Source organism: Phragmites australis, chromosome 1 (genome assembly GCF_958298935.1).
Source record: "Phragmites australis chromosome 1, lpPhrAust1.1, whole genome shotgun sequence".
Classification (NCBI taxonomy): domain Eukaryota; kingdom Viridiplantae; phylum Streptophyta; class Magnoliopsida; order Poales; family Poaceae; genus Phragmites; species Phragmites australis.
This window is the reverse complement of record NC_084921.1, coordinates 3,935,433-3,951,041: the sequence shown is the minus strand read 5'-3', so window position 1 is coordinate 3,951,041 and position 15,609 is coordinate 3,935,433. Positions and strand designations below refer to the sequence as shown.

The following is a 15,609-nucleotide window of genomic DNA, read 5'->3' as shown; positions in this document are numbered from 1 at the left end:
TGGATGAACAGGGTCCCGGGCCCCCTGTGCAGCCTTCGACCTCGGCCTGCGCTGAAACCAGAGCCATGTACGACTGCTCGGCGCAGGAAACGGCGCCGTCGGAGTCGGCAGTCACGGAGATGGGGCCTTCTGGGCCCGGCATCTTAATCGTGAGATACGCATAGTGGGCGGCCATCATGAATCTGGCGAGCGCCGGGCACCCGAGGATGGTGTTGTAAGGGAGGGGGAGCTCCGCGACGTCGAAGAGGACGTTCTCCGTGCGGAAGTTGTCCCGACTCCCAAAGGTCACGGGTAGCTCCACCTGCCCGAGAGGCAGGGAATGCCCGGGCGTTACTCCGCAGAATGGAAGCGACGGCCTTAGGCGCCGGGAGGGCACCTGCAACTTCTCGAAGGCCTCCTTGGATAGGAGGTTGAGGCCTGCACCCCCATCGATCAGCACTCTGCCGACCTTGACATTGCAGACGGTGGGGGACACCACCAGGGGTAGTCACCCCACGGCTGTAGTACTCGCGGGGTGATCGGCCATGCTGAACGTGATCGGAGCGTCCGACCACCTCAGGGGCCTGGCGGCCTCCTCACTCGGGGTTGTCGAGCACACCTCGCGCTGCATAACCTTGATGCCATGGCGCGAGGATGGCGTATAGGCGCTGCCGTCGATGAAGGCGACGATATGCTCGGGCTCCTGGAAGCCGAGCTCGGCGTTGTCGGGGGCGGCCTCAGCATCGCCTCCCCCGCGGGACTCGTCGTGCTCCCTCTAGCGCTGCTCGACGAGGCCTTTGACCGTACGACACTCCGTGAGATCATGCCATCTGGTCTGGTGAATGGGGCACTATTTGCCTGGCTCGGGCCCCGCGGTAGCGGGGGCCCTAGCTAGAGCTGGAGCCTGGGCGGGCGCCGGGGCTCTTGCGGGAGCTGGTGCCCTTGCTGGTGTCGGAGCTGGGGCCCTGGCCGGGGCCCTTGCGGGCACGGGCCGCCTTTCGGCGGCTGGCCGGCGTTCTTGCCGGTGGTTCGACCGGTGGTTCTTGCCGGTGGTTCTTGCCGGCGTTCTTGCCGGTGGGCCTGGGCCGGTTCGACTGGAGTGGCTTCGCGCTTCCTTCTCTTCTTCTTTTCCCGCCTGTTGGAACGGGAAGAACTTGGTTGGACGGCGGCGGAGCACTCAGGGCGCGGAGCATGCCAAGCCCAGGCCTCCGCCGCCTTGGCGCACTTGTCAGGCAGTGCGAAGAGTTCCGCAGTGGTCTCGATTTCGTGCGTTCCCAGCTTTTCGAGCATCCGCTCGTCGCGGACGCCCTACCGGAAGGCGACGATGACAGCGTGGGGGGCCACCCGCAGGATGGTGTTGCGGACCTGGCTGAAACGCTGGATGAAGCGTCGCAACGTCTCCCCCTCTTGTTGCTTGACGGCGTGGAGGTCGCACTCCAAGCCGGGGCGCGTGAACGTGCCCTGAAAGTTAGCCACAAACTAGTGGCAGAGGTCATCCCAGGAGCTAATAGACCCTGGGGGTAAGTTCATGAGCCAAGAACGGGCAAAGCCCCTCAAGGCATGGAAATAATTCGCCATCACCTTTTCACTGCCTCCAGCCGCTTGGACGGCCGTAGTGTAGATTTGGAGGAACTCGACGGGGTCGATGGACCCGTCGTACTTCTCTGGCAGCTCAGGGCGGAACTTGGAGGGCCATTTGACCCGTCGGAGTTCACTAGAGAAGGCACGGCAGCCGGTGCCGTACCTCCGGGACGGGGGCGTAATACCCTACTCCTGTATGGGTGCAATAACTTATCCTGAGGGGGATCCCTTAAGGATGTATCTGGTTACAAGAATATAGTGTCTAACTAAGAGCTTGAGGCTCCTTGTTCTTCGGCAGGAGCTCTGCTTAGGCTTGCTTGCAATATCTTTGTCTGTTGGCTTGGTTCGTTGTGGGGTTCGTCTTCTTCGTCTGGGTGTCCCGGTTGACTGCTTGGGCTTCCTCCTCCTTTTTCTCTCTCTGTATGCCGATCCTTTTATGCACTCGCCGGCCGCGACATACCCCGAACGGGAAGGAAGGGGCACAAGTCCCAAGACGCCACGACTGAGAAAGGCGTCATCATTTCCTCTGGGCGAAGTGACTGGGGCGGTGGAAAAAACGCGGCGCGCGTCCGGTCATTTGTCACTGTGGGCGCCCTGGCGACGGGCGCCGTTGAGAGGGCCCACCGGGCAGCCACAGAGGCACCTGGCGTGCCCGCCCTGTCTTGTTCCTCTGCCACGGCAGGGCGGCAGGCGGAACGCCTTGATCCTGGCGATGTTATCCCGAGACATACCGGATGATACGGGACGGGACCCGTGCAATTAATGGCCCCACGCCTCTCTGCCAAAGCATGACAGGAACTAACACTGCGGCGGGAGCAGTTGGGGATGTCAGGCCGCGCGTGCCCATTAAATGCGGCCTCGGACCTCTGACTGGCTGACACCTCATCGGTGGGCCCCTCGGGGGCCCTTCTGGGTCGTCGGGGCACCGAGTGCTCGGGGGTACTGTTCACCTCCCCGAGCACCCTCTCCCGAGAACGCCTACCCTTGCCCTCGGGGTACCGGGCGCTCGGGGGCACTGTTTACCTCCCCGAGCACTCTCGCACGAATCTTCGGGGAACCGAGTGCTCGGGGGCTGCCACGTGCAACCCCGAGCACTCTCTCCCGAGCACTTTTGCACTGACCCTCGGGGAACCGGGCGCTCGGGGGCTGCCGCACGCAGCCCCCTGAGCGCTCTCTCCCGGAACTTAGCTCTTCTGATCGTCGGGGAACTAGGGTGCTCGGGGGTGACCGGGCACCTCCCCGAGCACTTTCTTCCCGGTACTTCGACTCTGCGGGTCATCGGGGAACTGGGGTGCTCGGGGACCAGAGCCTGTGGCCTCGAGCACCTTCTCCCGGAACTTAGATTTTCCTCATCCCGCGGGAGGGACCTCGCGGGATGGTGACACGTGGTAGACGGCTAGGGCTTCAAAATGACAAGGGGTCCAATGTTGCTCTGCCGGATAGGTTATCCCTTCAAGGCGCCAGAGGGTGCATGCCACAGCCATCACGGAGGCCATGCCTTCAAGATGATGGAGGGTCCAATGCTACATGCCACAACCATCACGGAGGCTATGTCTTCAAGATGACGGAGGGTCCAATGCTGCTCTGGTGCGTAGGCTATGCCTTCAAGATGCCGGAGGTGCATGCCATAGCCGTCATAAAGGCTATACCTTCAAGATGAGAGGGTCCAATGCTGCTCCAACGTAGAGGCTAGGCTTTAAAGCCGTCAAAGAGTCCATATCTGCACTGGCACGGAAATTAGCTAGGCCTTCAAGATGCCGGTGGGTCCATAGTGTTCCGGCACATAGGCTACGCCTTAAAGATGTCGAAACGTTCATACCCCTCTGGCTTAATGCCGGAGGGTACTTTGAGGAAGAATATAACTCTATGTAGGTTTGTATGTACTGTTATGAGTGAATCGCTAATTTGCGGTAGAGACCCTTCCTAGCTGGTTGGGTATCCCCAGCATGCGTCAACCTAAGGCTATTTTTTGCAGGCCACGTAAAAGGCCAAAGGTTAACTGCCATGTCGGAACTGGATCCGAGGGGTGAACGGTATGGCGTACCTTATATGGGTAGGGTCCCTTCGGGGAGTTCTGAGCCAATGGGCCCATGGATGGTCCGACAGTTGGTTTTGCCAAAAAAAAAAGGTGAGGAGTGCGGAGGGCATCTACACTAGTACTTGCGGAGGGTTTCCACATTCCAACTGTGCTCTAGAGAGGTCCCTTCTGTGTCTGCCAAATGGTAGGAGCAAGGCTTGTTGGACTCAATGACCAGATAAGGGCCTTCCCATTTGTTGTGCAGTTTTCCTAGAGCTAGGGCACCTCAAAGCACCAGGTCTCCGGATTCGAAGCTTCGCGGTATGACCTTGGGATTTTACCAGGTCTTGGTTCTGACAATATAGTGGTCGAGATTCCGGATGGCATGGAGCCACGTGCCTTCAGATAGGTCAAGGGAGATCTCTCTTTACTCGGTAGTCTACGGTAATTGTACCTGAAGTGAGCTTCCTTCGATCTCAATCAGAGTCATAGCTTTGTCGCCAAATAGGAGTCGAAAGGGGGTGAAGCCTATGGGTCACATAACTGTGTTCGGAGGGACCACAAGACTTTTGGAAGCTCCTCAACCCAGAGGCCTCTAGCCAGGCCTATGAGACGGTATTAAAGCTTGAGAGAATGTTGCCATTGGTGCACTCAATAGCCCCATTGGAATAAGGATGATGGACGGCGGTGAAGAACAGTTTAGTGCCGAGTTTGGCACATCATTCTCTGAAAGATCCGAGGTCAAATTGCGTTCTGTTGTCGACTGTTAGTTGTTGCAGAACGGCGAAGTGGCAGACTATGTTTTTCTAGAAGAAACTCTGGACATTATTTGATGTAATTGCTACGAGGGGCTCGACCTTGACCCATTTTGAGAAGTACTTCAATGCTACCACTGTGTACCGAAGGTTTCCCTTGACGTGAGGGAACGGTCCAATGAGAACCATTCCCCAGTGCGCTAGAGGCCCAACGAGGGTGATTGGTTGTAGGGGAGCCGGGGGTCGGTGGCTCCGATGCCCCATCCATTGGCATCCTTGGCAGTTGCAAATGAGCTCCTTTGCATCAAACATAATCGTGGTCCAGTAGAGCCCTTGGCGTAGTGCCTTGCTAGCCAGGGTGCGAGGCGCTAGGTGATTGCCACAGAGTCCTTCATGAGTTTCTTGGAGGAGGTCAGCCCCTTCTTGATTGTGACATAGCTGAGGAGGGGAGCATATACCCTCACTTTATAAAGGGTGTCGTCTACTAGGAGATAGCCCCTAGTGTGGTGTTAAATGCGACAGAGTGCGACGGGGTTGTCCGGCTCCTCTCCATTTAAGAAGGAAAAGAGGGGGACCCTCTAGTCTGGGGCTCCGATAGGAAGAACGGTGGTTGTCTTCTCATCTGGGGTGTCAGCCGTTCGTTGTCTGTTCATGGTATGCTCCATACTGATATACCAAGAAACAACCCTTCGGTCTTGTGGATGGCCTCAAGGTATCTAACTAGGTCTGGATGCTGAACCTGGAACCTCTTGTCTGCATGCCCTGCGACAACCTGACAATCGGTCTTGACGATGATTATGGCGGCTCCTAAGGCTCGGGCCTTCCAGAGGCCCAAGAGGACAGCTTCGTACTCAGCAATGTTGTTGGTTGTCTTGAACTCTAAGCGGGTGGCAAACTTGGCCCGCTGGCTCATAAGGGAGATGAGGACCGCCCTGACCCCTGCGCTAGCGGAGCCATATGCTCTGTCAATGTATATAGTCCACACATCTTGAGGAGGGGTCGCGAGAGGTCCAGTGGGCACTGATGTTCATTCAGCAATGAAGTCGGCCAATACCTGCGACTTGATGGCTGTCCGTGCCACAAATTTTACCATGAAGGGGGCCACTTCCACAGCCCACTTGTAGATGCATCTAGTTGCCTCCCGATTGTGAAACATGTCGCCAAGCAGGTATGAGGTTGGCACAATAATATCGTGGGTGAGAAAGTAGTGTCGGAGCTTGCGTTACGCCATCAGGATGGCATATGCCATCTTCTCAAGCTCGGTGTAGTGTGTCCTGGCCCCCACCAGGGCCTCTGATACATAGTACATGGCTCGTTGTACAGAATAACCTTCGCTATCCTCCTCCCGTATTAGCGTAACATTTATGGCAGAGGTGGAGACGGATAAGTACAGAAGGAGACCATCGCCGGGAAGGGGTATCGCAAGTGTCTTGAGGTCAGAAAGGTGGGCCTTGTGGGCCTCAAAAGCGGCTTGGCACTTCAGGGTCCATCTAAAAGGCTCGAAGCCCCTCAGCATTTTGAAAAATGGAAGGTTATGCTCAACAAATTTGGCGAGGAAATGGTTAAGTGCAGCGAGGCGCCTGGGAAGGCGCTGGACTTCCTTCGTATTGGCGGGGGTGACATTTCCGTGATAGCACAGATCTTGCCAGAGTTGGCCTCGATTCCCTTCCGAGAGATGAGGTATCCCACCAACCTGCCAGCCTTGGCGCCAAATATGCACTTCTCAGGATTAAGCCGCACGCCTATAGCCCAGAGGCTATTAAATGTTTCTTAGGGTCAGTGATGTTATCGGCCTCGAGCTTGCTCTTTATGACAATGTCGTTGACGAAAGCCTTGACGTTGCGGCCTAATTGTTGCTCTAGAATCTTGTGTACCATCGGCAGAAGGTGGCTCTGGCGTTTTGAAGGCAAAAGGGCATCCGAACGTAGCAGTATACCCCGAAAGGGGTGATGAAGCCAGTCTTGCTCTCATCCTCCATAGCCATCCACACCTGGTGGTATTCGAAGTATGCGTCCAGGAAGCTCAACAACTCATAGCCAACGATAGAATCTACCAGTTAGTCGATGCAAGGAAGGGGGTACGAATCTCGGGGGCAGGCTTTGTTAAGTGAAGTAAAGTCAACGCACTTGCACCATTACCCATTGTGTGTCTTGACTAGGACGGGGTTCGAGAGCCACTTGGAGTGTATGACCACTCGGACGACGCTGGCCTTCAACAGCTTCTGGACTTCATCCTTTGCGGCTACCGCCCACTCGGGGGAGAGTTTGCAGAGCCCCTGGCGCACCGGCCTGGCCTTCGGGTCAACTTGGAGGGCATGCTTGATGATGCAGTGGTCGACCCCAGGGAGGTCCTACGGGGACCATGCAAAGACATCTAGGTTACCCCGCATGGTGGTCAGAAGCTGGGTTTCCCGCTCCGGACTAAGGTCTGCCCCGATTTGGAAGGTTCAGTCGGGCTGGTCCAAACATGCTAGAATAAATTTCACTTCCCCCTCCGATCGTGGCTTCGGAGGGCCATGGTGCCCAGGGTATGCCGAAGGGGGGGTCTTCAGAGCTCTTTGTGGCCACGTTATGGATATGGCATCCATTGAGGGGGGCAGGGTGCCCGTACTCAATGTGCCTTGCCAAGTCTTGGTCGTCGTTGACGAAGATTAGCCCCTGGGGTCCGGGCACCTTTAGGAAAAGGTAGTTGTGATGGGGAACACCTCCGAATTTGTTCAGAGTTCCCCGGCCCAGGATGGCATTGTAAGCGTAGGGTACGTCCACAATGTCGAAGGTGATAACTTCGGTTCGTGCAATGTGGCCCTCGACGAAGACGACCAGAAGCTCTATTTGGCCTAGGGCATCAAGTGGGGCCTCGTTTAACCCTTGCAAGGGCCTTTGGGCTGGGAAAAGTCAGTTGCGTGGGATATGGAGTTGGTCGAAGGCATGTACAAAGAGGAGGTCCGCCGAACTGCCTTCGTCGACCAGTACCCTTCAGACCTCAACTTCACCAATGCTGGTCGAGATGACCAAGTATGCAATTACTAAAAATATTGAGGGCCTAAACATGAAAAGTACTAGAGACATAGTATAATTTTGTTGGATTATTTTACAATTTATTAAGAACTCAAGGGGCTTATTGCAAAATAAACAAGGCTTCAGTGGCCCAGGCTGCGAACAACCTTTGGCCGTGTTGGCCTTTCGGCCAGCCCATTTAGATTGGTGGGGAAAATCTCATATTAAAGGGATGGGGTCGGTTAAGGATTCCACCTCACTCGTCCGGTGCCCTAGGAGTCGTCGCCGCTTACAGGTTGGGATGGGCCGTCGCCAGCTAGCCGTCGCATTGCCATGCCCGGTGCCTAATCCGGTCGTCGTGCACCGCTGGAGGGTAGGCACACCGGAGGGAGACCTGATGTTTGGGCTATGTTGGCCGCTGAGTGATGGCGTGGCCAGTGCTGGATGATGGCGGCACCATCAGGAAGAGCCACCTCCTGGCTCATCCGAAGGACCACTGCGACTTGAGGGGGACAGCCACCGAATGAGGGCGACTATGGGGGTGAGCACTGCCATGGAGGACCGCCTCCGAAGAACATGGCGTGACCGCCGCCAGTCCTCGCGCCTCTGTCGGCCTGAATGGAGGGCGAGCACCGCTGCCGGAAGTGCGGTCGCCGCTGGAATAGAGTCATCGAGATCCGGATCTGTGCCTGAGGGCTGGCGCTGCTTGAGTGCCTGTCACCGGTCGAGGGCCATGCAGGAGCGCCGGCGGCTATCTTTGGGTGCTATTGTGTTGGGTTGGGCACTGTGCGCTGACTTGGGAAGGGTTGTCGGCCAGCTCCCTCGGACTGTGCTGGGCACCTCACACAGCTTCGAGGCTATTTTCACTGAATGCGCCACCAAGGCTGACTACCGCCTTGAGGACGAGCGTCACTATTGGGGTGTGCTCGGTTGCATGGTAGGACATCACCATGAGGACGGGTCCTTCAGTCGCATCGGCCTGAGGGCTGACCACCGTCAGGTGCACGGCAGTGCGCCGTGGCGACTGAGATGGACGTCGTGGAGAGCCACCATGGGTTGAGGTTACCGGGGGGAACACGCCGGGAGAAGAGGAATCCTTCTTCGTGGAATGGTAAGTTCTTACATGACACTTATCCTCTGTGTGGTTGGTGACTGCCATCATGATCGCGGTGTCGTTGCAGCCCCGGTGAAGGGGAGCAAACGCGAAAGCGCCATTGGCATGTGGCGCCACCATCACTGGATCTGCGTGCTAAGAGGACCTAGAAGGAGTTGCCTTCTAGACGTGAGAAGAAGGCGTTGTGTTGTCTCCACGTGAAGAAGATCTGCCATGGAGAGATGTTGTTCGTCGCCTCTTTGAGTTGAAGAGCGCCGAAAAGGCCTCACCGGTGAGGAGGGCCGGTGATCTGCGTTGCTGCTGGGTCGTCGCTCTAGATCCGTTGGAATCGAAGACGTTCTCATTTGGTACAATTGTCGATTTCTTCTATGTTGATGCCGATGTGTACACGTAGATTCCTCTGTTGATCAAGGCCTTCGTGCCTATGTTCTTGGCTGGCAGATTAGCGGTATAACAAAGTGTGTGATAACGTATTGTATATAGAATGTAAAGAGAGAGCACATAGAGTAGAGAATGAAACTCTTGTATTGATTTAATGAACCGAATGCATATATATAAAGTGGTGTCATTAGAGAAACATGTCTCTCTCCAATGGACACAATGAAAGGGTATGAAGTCTATTCATCAAAGGACATGTTCTTTTGTAAAGACGCCTATTTGCTAATTGACCACTAATTGTAATCAAATTCTAACACTCCCCTTTGATCAATTATCCGTAATATAAACTTCTTGTTAAAAAATCCTCTAAAATCCTGTGAAAAAATATAAAGAGAAAATAGTACGTTGCTATGCCATTAAAACTGATGTTTTTTAATCAGTTGGTAGTAGTGCTCTCTTCTATGCCTCGTCTTCCGGTGCAGTGATGAGCACGGTAGTGGCCCAGGGCAGCTCGAGGAGCCTGCGGCCCGGCAGGGAAGGCGGAGGATGGGCAGAAGGGGCCGTAGAGTCAGACTCGGACTCTCACTCCGACGAGAAGGACGAGGGTGGCACGGTGGGGTGGTTCTAGAGGCTGGCGGATCGCATCTGATCAATCCTCACCGTCGATGACTGCAGATAGTGTGTACTCCGTTGGTTCGACCCGTGCCTGGTTCATGTACTGCAATGTAATTTTGAAGCTAGGTACTACCATCAGATCTTAGCAGCAACATCGCTCTGTACAAGTTATATTGGTAATCCTGTGTTGTTTGTATGAATGGATCAAACTGCTGCTGTCACACGTTTAAACTCAACACTTCAACACAAAGAGAACCAAGAAAGAGCCTAGTAGCAATTGTAGCCCTAAAGATTTGTTGCTTATTCATACCTACCGTACAACGTCATACAACATGCATCCCGGAATGTAGCACATACCTGAAACGCCAAAATGCCAGGAATGCTCCGGAGTGGAAAAATACGCGACAAAAAGTTCATAGGTTCTGCTTGTCATCCTACTTTTTAGTCATTGATATTCGGAAGACAACATATGGTTTGTAGGAAAACATGTCTGACAATACTGACTGAAACCATGCCAAGCAGTTCTACTCTTCCTCCTCGACCTCATACTCGTAATCGTCGTCGTCGTCCTCATCGTCCTCGTCATCGGGTTCAATATCATCATCCTTCATATGAGTAAAGTTGAAACCGCTCATCTCATTCCTCCCGTCATCCTCGTTGATGAACTCCAGGCCGTACACCGCATCTCTATGCTTCACCACCAGCCAGCGAAGCAGCCTGTCCTCCTTGTTCAGATAGTGGAGTTCTTGAGTGAAGGAAGGTGGAACCATCATGGTCATTTGCATAAGCTGGCCCTGCAAATGCGATAGCGATCTTCATGACAACAAGAACAGAAGAGCAGGTGACTGTACACTAATATGTGTAGACTGCAGTGCTAGTGGTCAACCAAAATGAAAATGTAGTTAGCACTTTTCCATGTCAAGGCAACAGGTAAAAACCAAAGTTGATATTGGTTTGAACTTTCAGTTATAGAGGTAAAGTTATGTGATGTGAAAGATACTCAACAGATGGATAAAAAAAAAACTGTTATGATCATGGATGAATTGACTGTATGAGAACTCAGAGAACTGAGAAGTGTGAACATCAGATTTTTCACTATTGTTCAGCAAATCCTTAGCAGAGGAATCAATAAAATGTGCCATGCAGGACAGCATGTAACGCCACTGCAATGTCTAAGGTTTATATGATTCTGGCAACATCAAATTATTTTCTAAGTAATAATTAATCTACATCATCGGCTCACTATTTTCATTAATCATTTATGAAGCGGCAATATTAGTGATAAATGATTAGAGTGTCCACTCCACCTAAATTTGCAATTCAATGATTTATAGCATAATTTCTGTTGTCTTTTTGCCACACTCATGTCCATAGCCAGTACATTAGCAATGTGCATATTCTTTAATCAGGATTTGTATTCTTATGAAAGAATCAAGCAAAAAGTCACACTGGCATGTTTTCAGAAATCCGAATACGTTTACCTCTTACATTCTCTAGAGTAACAAGAACAATACACCGCGATGGCAACAAGGCCAAGTTTTGGCATGACAGATGGCTGAATGGCCCCATCTCTTTTCAATCTAGTCAGGAGGAAAAATAATACAGTATGCACGGTGCTATCAAATAGGAGATGGATCAGGACACTTCGGCACAGAATTACATCACCAACACACATCACAGAGTTTGTACCTATGGCTACAACTGCGGCAGATTAACCTCACCCTGGCACCCCCGACTCCATCACATGGAGATGGTCCTCAGACGGCATATACACCGCGAAATCGGCATATCTAGCTCAATTCTGGGCCTCAACTGTGCCTTTCAACCCGGACATAATCTGGAAAGCAAAAACAGAAAACAAGAGCCGCTTCTTTGCATAGACTCTAGTTCAAAATAAAATTCTAACAGCAGATAACTTAGCCATTCGGGGATGGCCACACCACCTGCAATGCTTGTTGTGTCAATCGTCATTGGAGACGGTGCCTCACCTATGCCTAGAATGCCCCATCTCCAATTCTGTTAGATCGCAGGTGCTGTCCACCTTGCATATGGGCCTCCATAAGATCGCTGCAGGGCCACACAACAATTTGGCAGTGGGGTGACACGAAATTTCGACAGCCATGCCAAAGGAGCAATGTCACGTGACAAACGGCATTCTCATCTAGATCTGGTGGAATGTGTGGAAGGAAAGGAACCGTCACGCGTTTCAGAATTTGACAAGGACACCAGCACAAGTTGCATATCAAGCAGTGGAAGACATCCTCCAGACGTGCTGTGTTCATACAAGGCTGACGGCCATTTTCCAGAGCGGGATGTTTTCCTTTCTTGTAAGTTGCCTACAGTCATGTTTTCGAGCCCAGTTGTTTTCTTTTTTGTGACCCAGGGCGTGTTTTTGGTACTCTTGTAAATACTCTATGTTTTCTATCTTAATCGATCTCAGCAGAGCTCCTAACGCTCCCGCAAAAAAAAAAAAAAAAAAAAAAAAGAGAGAGAGAGAGAGAGAGAGGTTAAAAAAACTCAGCCTTCATGATCATATACATGTGTTTAATGGGAAATGGCTTAAGTGTCAAAGTTAGTATAAGGGGGCAACTCAGGATTTACTGTATAAAGTTCAGACAAGGACTCAGAACTACAAGCCACCCAACAGTGGCATGTTAAACTGAAATTCGTCACAATGTTCTATAAACTGGAAGCTACAAGTCTACAACCAGTACAAAGAGTCTTTAGGAGCTGATGCAGCACTGCAATTCTTAGCCTAACTTCAACATGACACCGTATGGTCAAACTCAACTAGTTATTTCAACAAAAATGCCTGGACTCAAAACTTCAAAATATCTGTAAGTATAAGATATCTTCCCAATGTAAAACATCTGTGATAAGACCCAATCAATTAATTTTTTGTGATATGTTGAATAGAAACCTACATAAAGTATACTGTAACTGATAATCCAATCTCCCGTGACGAATGTGAAGAAATACATAGAAACTTTTGACCACAATGCTGGTTTGAATTTAAAAAAATGTTGGACCAAAACTATAGCTTTGCTAACAAAAATTCACAGCATCAAAGTGGAAAAGGATACCACAGCTGAAAGGGAAAAGTGAAATTGCTACGGTCCATTGTGGCAACCTATTCAGAGGGAGAAACAGGATAGAGATTCAATACCCCTAAACATTTGTCAAAGAACAATATAATTCAAACTGATGCACCTAACTCAAATGCATTATACCGCTTTGGATAGTTACACAACACCAAAGGGTAATATCAAAACAGAACTCCAGAGCTGAGAAGCGCAGCACTTAATGCAATGTAATAATCTATACATGCTTGGAACAAATGAATAGCTTATCAAGTACAATCTTTGCACTTTGCATTAAGGTGAATACTTCTGAACTCCAGGTAAGTCAAATATTTGAACATCTTAACTTAATTGAGATTTCAGAGATAAAAAGTAGAAACAATGTTCATAAAGAGTTCCACAAACATGAAACATGACACCAAAACAAGACCTAGACAGGAATCCTTGAAGAATGTCCATCACTCAGGTAGTTCATGCATTCACACAATATGCAAAGCAGATAGACCATTTCGAGAAACATAATGTCCTCTGAGGTCTGAGCCACTCGACCAGTGCAATCAAGATTTCAGACTCGCTTAGAATACTACTTCCACGCAACAGAACGATCACGATAGCACTGACACATTCACTAGAGAACATTCTGCGGGCATACTAAGGCCAATGGCATCAGCACTGTAGCGATCTACAGACAAACCTATTTCTATTTGGGCATTTCGTCGAGCACATCAGCGGCACCACCCACCGCCAATAATCAAACCCCTTAACCCACGGTCCGCTCAGGGATTTCGTCGAACATTACACCATTCAACCAAACACATCTACCTAGCCGAACGCACCAGACCCTCGGCCCTCCGCAACGGTCACGAACCAGAGAAAAGAAGGCGACCAGAGCAGAAGGACGGTGAATCGGGGCGGGAGCGGACCTGGAAGTGTCGTCCGTCGAGCTTCTTGATGCCGTAGCCGAGGTGCACCTTGCCGAAGGACTTGAGGTCGGTGACGACGCCGTTGCGCTGGTACGCGCGCAGCGCCACCCGCCCCACCAGCTCCGCCACGGACTCCCGAGCCACCAGCGGCTTCACCAGCAGCATACAGTCGTACAGCGGCATCTCAGCTCCGAGCCTCCAATACGAGGGGGGAGGGAGGACGACCTCTTGTTCTTCCTCCTCCTCCTCCCGCTCGACGATGCGTCCCCGCGCCTCGCGCTCGCGGGCTCTTGGATTCTCTTCGCCGGCCGCGCCGCCGTCTCGCCGCTGCTTGGCGATCTCGAATTCGTCGTTGGAGGGAGGCTGCTTGGGGTTTTAGAAATTGGGCCTTGAGGTGTAGATGGGCCATGGCGGACCTTCCGACTGCTGACTATGAAAGCTGAGATGATTTCTTGGGCTGGGCTCTCTGGGTGTGTCTTTTAACAGATGAGACTATGGGCTGGGCTGGTAGACCTTTGATACATTGTTAGGGTATGTTTGGATTGCAACTATATTTGTCACGGTTAAGCTTAGACAGTCTCAGTTTTATTAGGCAATGTTTGTTTGTTATCACTATTTTAGTTTGACTAAATTTTTAGGTTACTTGCCCACTTATCATAGATATAAAAATTTGTTAAAGTTTGTTTAAGGTTAGTTAGTCGATTTTCTTGCAATGAAGGTTAGTTAGTTGATTTTCTTGCAATGAAAGTATGGCAAGACTAACCTTAGAGCATTTTCAAAGATTCTCTTCACGAACGAGAATCCATTCACAAAGGGATTTTTTTTCCTTCAGCGTTTCAACAGCTTTCCTTTACGGTTCTTAACACGAAGGGATTCTCGAGGACATTCCCTCTAGGACGAGATTCTCTCTTCTTTCCTTTCACGAATCTCTTTGAAATAAAGTTATTGGAAATGAGAGAAAATAAAGGAAATGAGAACCGAAAGAGAAATCAGGAAAAGAACGAAATGAAGGAAATATGGTTGGGAGGCTCTTATGCAACAATATGTGGTAAAATTAGTTAGAAACCGAGTGAACCCTTAATCTCCATTGCAATACCAAATGGATCATTTAAAGAATCATAAATGAAGTTGGCCATGAATCATGATAGGTTTGTGAGTGACAAGGTTCACAGTAGACCTAAGTGGGCTTGTTTGGGTAAGAAAGGATTAGACCGAAACGCTTTGGATGGGGACGGAAAATGCACCAGGATCAATGTAATGTCCTGGGATTGGCTTTGACGCTGTTCATCCAAACAAAAGCTTTTCAAGGTCACGAGATCCCAGCCGACATCTCTTTCCGTGGGCGATGATGATTGGCAACAAACGCGGCTCCCTCTATCGATCTCCGGACCCCACCCGCCAGATCCGTCCATGTCCATTCCCCGGCCGGATGAGTGACGCCCGTGGTGGCCACGCTCGCTCGCTGCACCCGCGCCGCTTGTCGTGGTGAACCAACCGCTGCTCCCGCCGGTTTTCTTCTCCCTGTGCGGTGCGGTGATACCTTGTCAGGCAGACTGTCACCGCCTTCCGTTTCCACGCCGCGGAAGCAGAATTACTGGAGACGGCGAGGCTCGGGGATATATGGCAAGACATGGCCGGCAGGCGGCAGGGACGCATCGCCGGAGGAGATCGAGCAGCGCCGGGTCCCGATCGATCCTGTTTCCCCGTCACCCTCAAGGCGGATCCACATGCCTGCCTACTTCCTGACACGTACGCACGGGGCCCGCCACCCGTTTCCCTCTCTCCGCACACCTCGTCGGCGAGAGCGAGAGCGACGCGCGCGCGCACTAGAAAGGGACAAGCTCTGTCCGTCTCACCGTCGCTTGAAGCCTTTACCTGCTGCATTGCGACGCATCGCCGGAGGAGATCGAGCAGCGCCGGGTCCCGATCGATCCTGTTTCCCCGTCACCCTCAAGGCGGATCCACATGCCTGCCTACTTCCTGACACGTACGCACGGGGCCCGCCACCCGTTTCCCTCTCTCCGCACACCTCGTCGGCGAGAGCGAGAGCGACGCGCGCGCGCACTAGAAAGGGACAAGCTCTGTCCGTCTCACCGTCGCTTGAAGCCTTTACCTGCTGCATTGCGTTGGCCTCTTGATGAGTGGCAAGGGCTGGTAGGGCCCGCCCGGGC

General features: G+C 52.0%; 1 protein-coding gene across 1 annotated transcript; it reads right to left on the bottom strand.

Moving 5' to 3' along the window:
• Positions 1–9,689: 9,689 nt before the first annotated feature.
• LOC133922733 (uncharacterized) lies at positions 9,690–13,836 on the bottom strand. Its single transcript, XM_062368224.1, has 2 exons — positions 13,439–13,836; positions 9,690–10,229 (listed from the first exon to the last, which is right to left on the bottom strand). Exons 1-2 carry the CDS (start codon positions 13,619–13,621, stop codon positions 9,960–9,962), a joined length of 453 nt encoding a protein of 150 aa, XP_062224208.1. The 5' UTR covers positions 13,622–13,836; the 3' UTR covers positions 9,690–9,959.
• Positions 13,837–15,609: the final 1,773 nt, after the last annotated feature.

What these genes read in the sequence shown, in the direction of transcription:
- LOC133922733 (XM_062368224.1), bottom strand. Translation starts at nt 13,621, where the DNA reads ATGCCGCTGTACGACTGTATGCTGCTGGTGAAGCCGCTGGTGGCTCGG. An exon ending in TCGACGGACGACACTTCCAG is followed by an intron (nt 10,230 to 13,438) that starts GTCCGCTCCCGC and finishes TCGCATTTGCAG; the next exon opens with GGCCAGCTTATGCAAATGAC.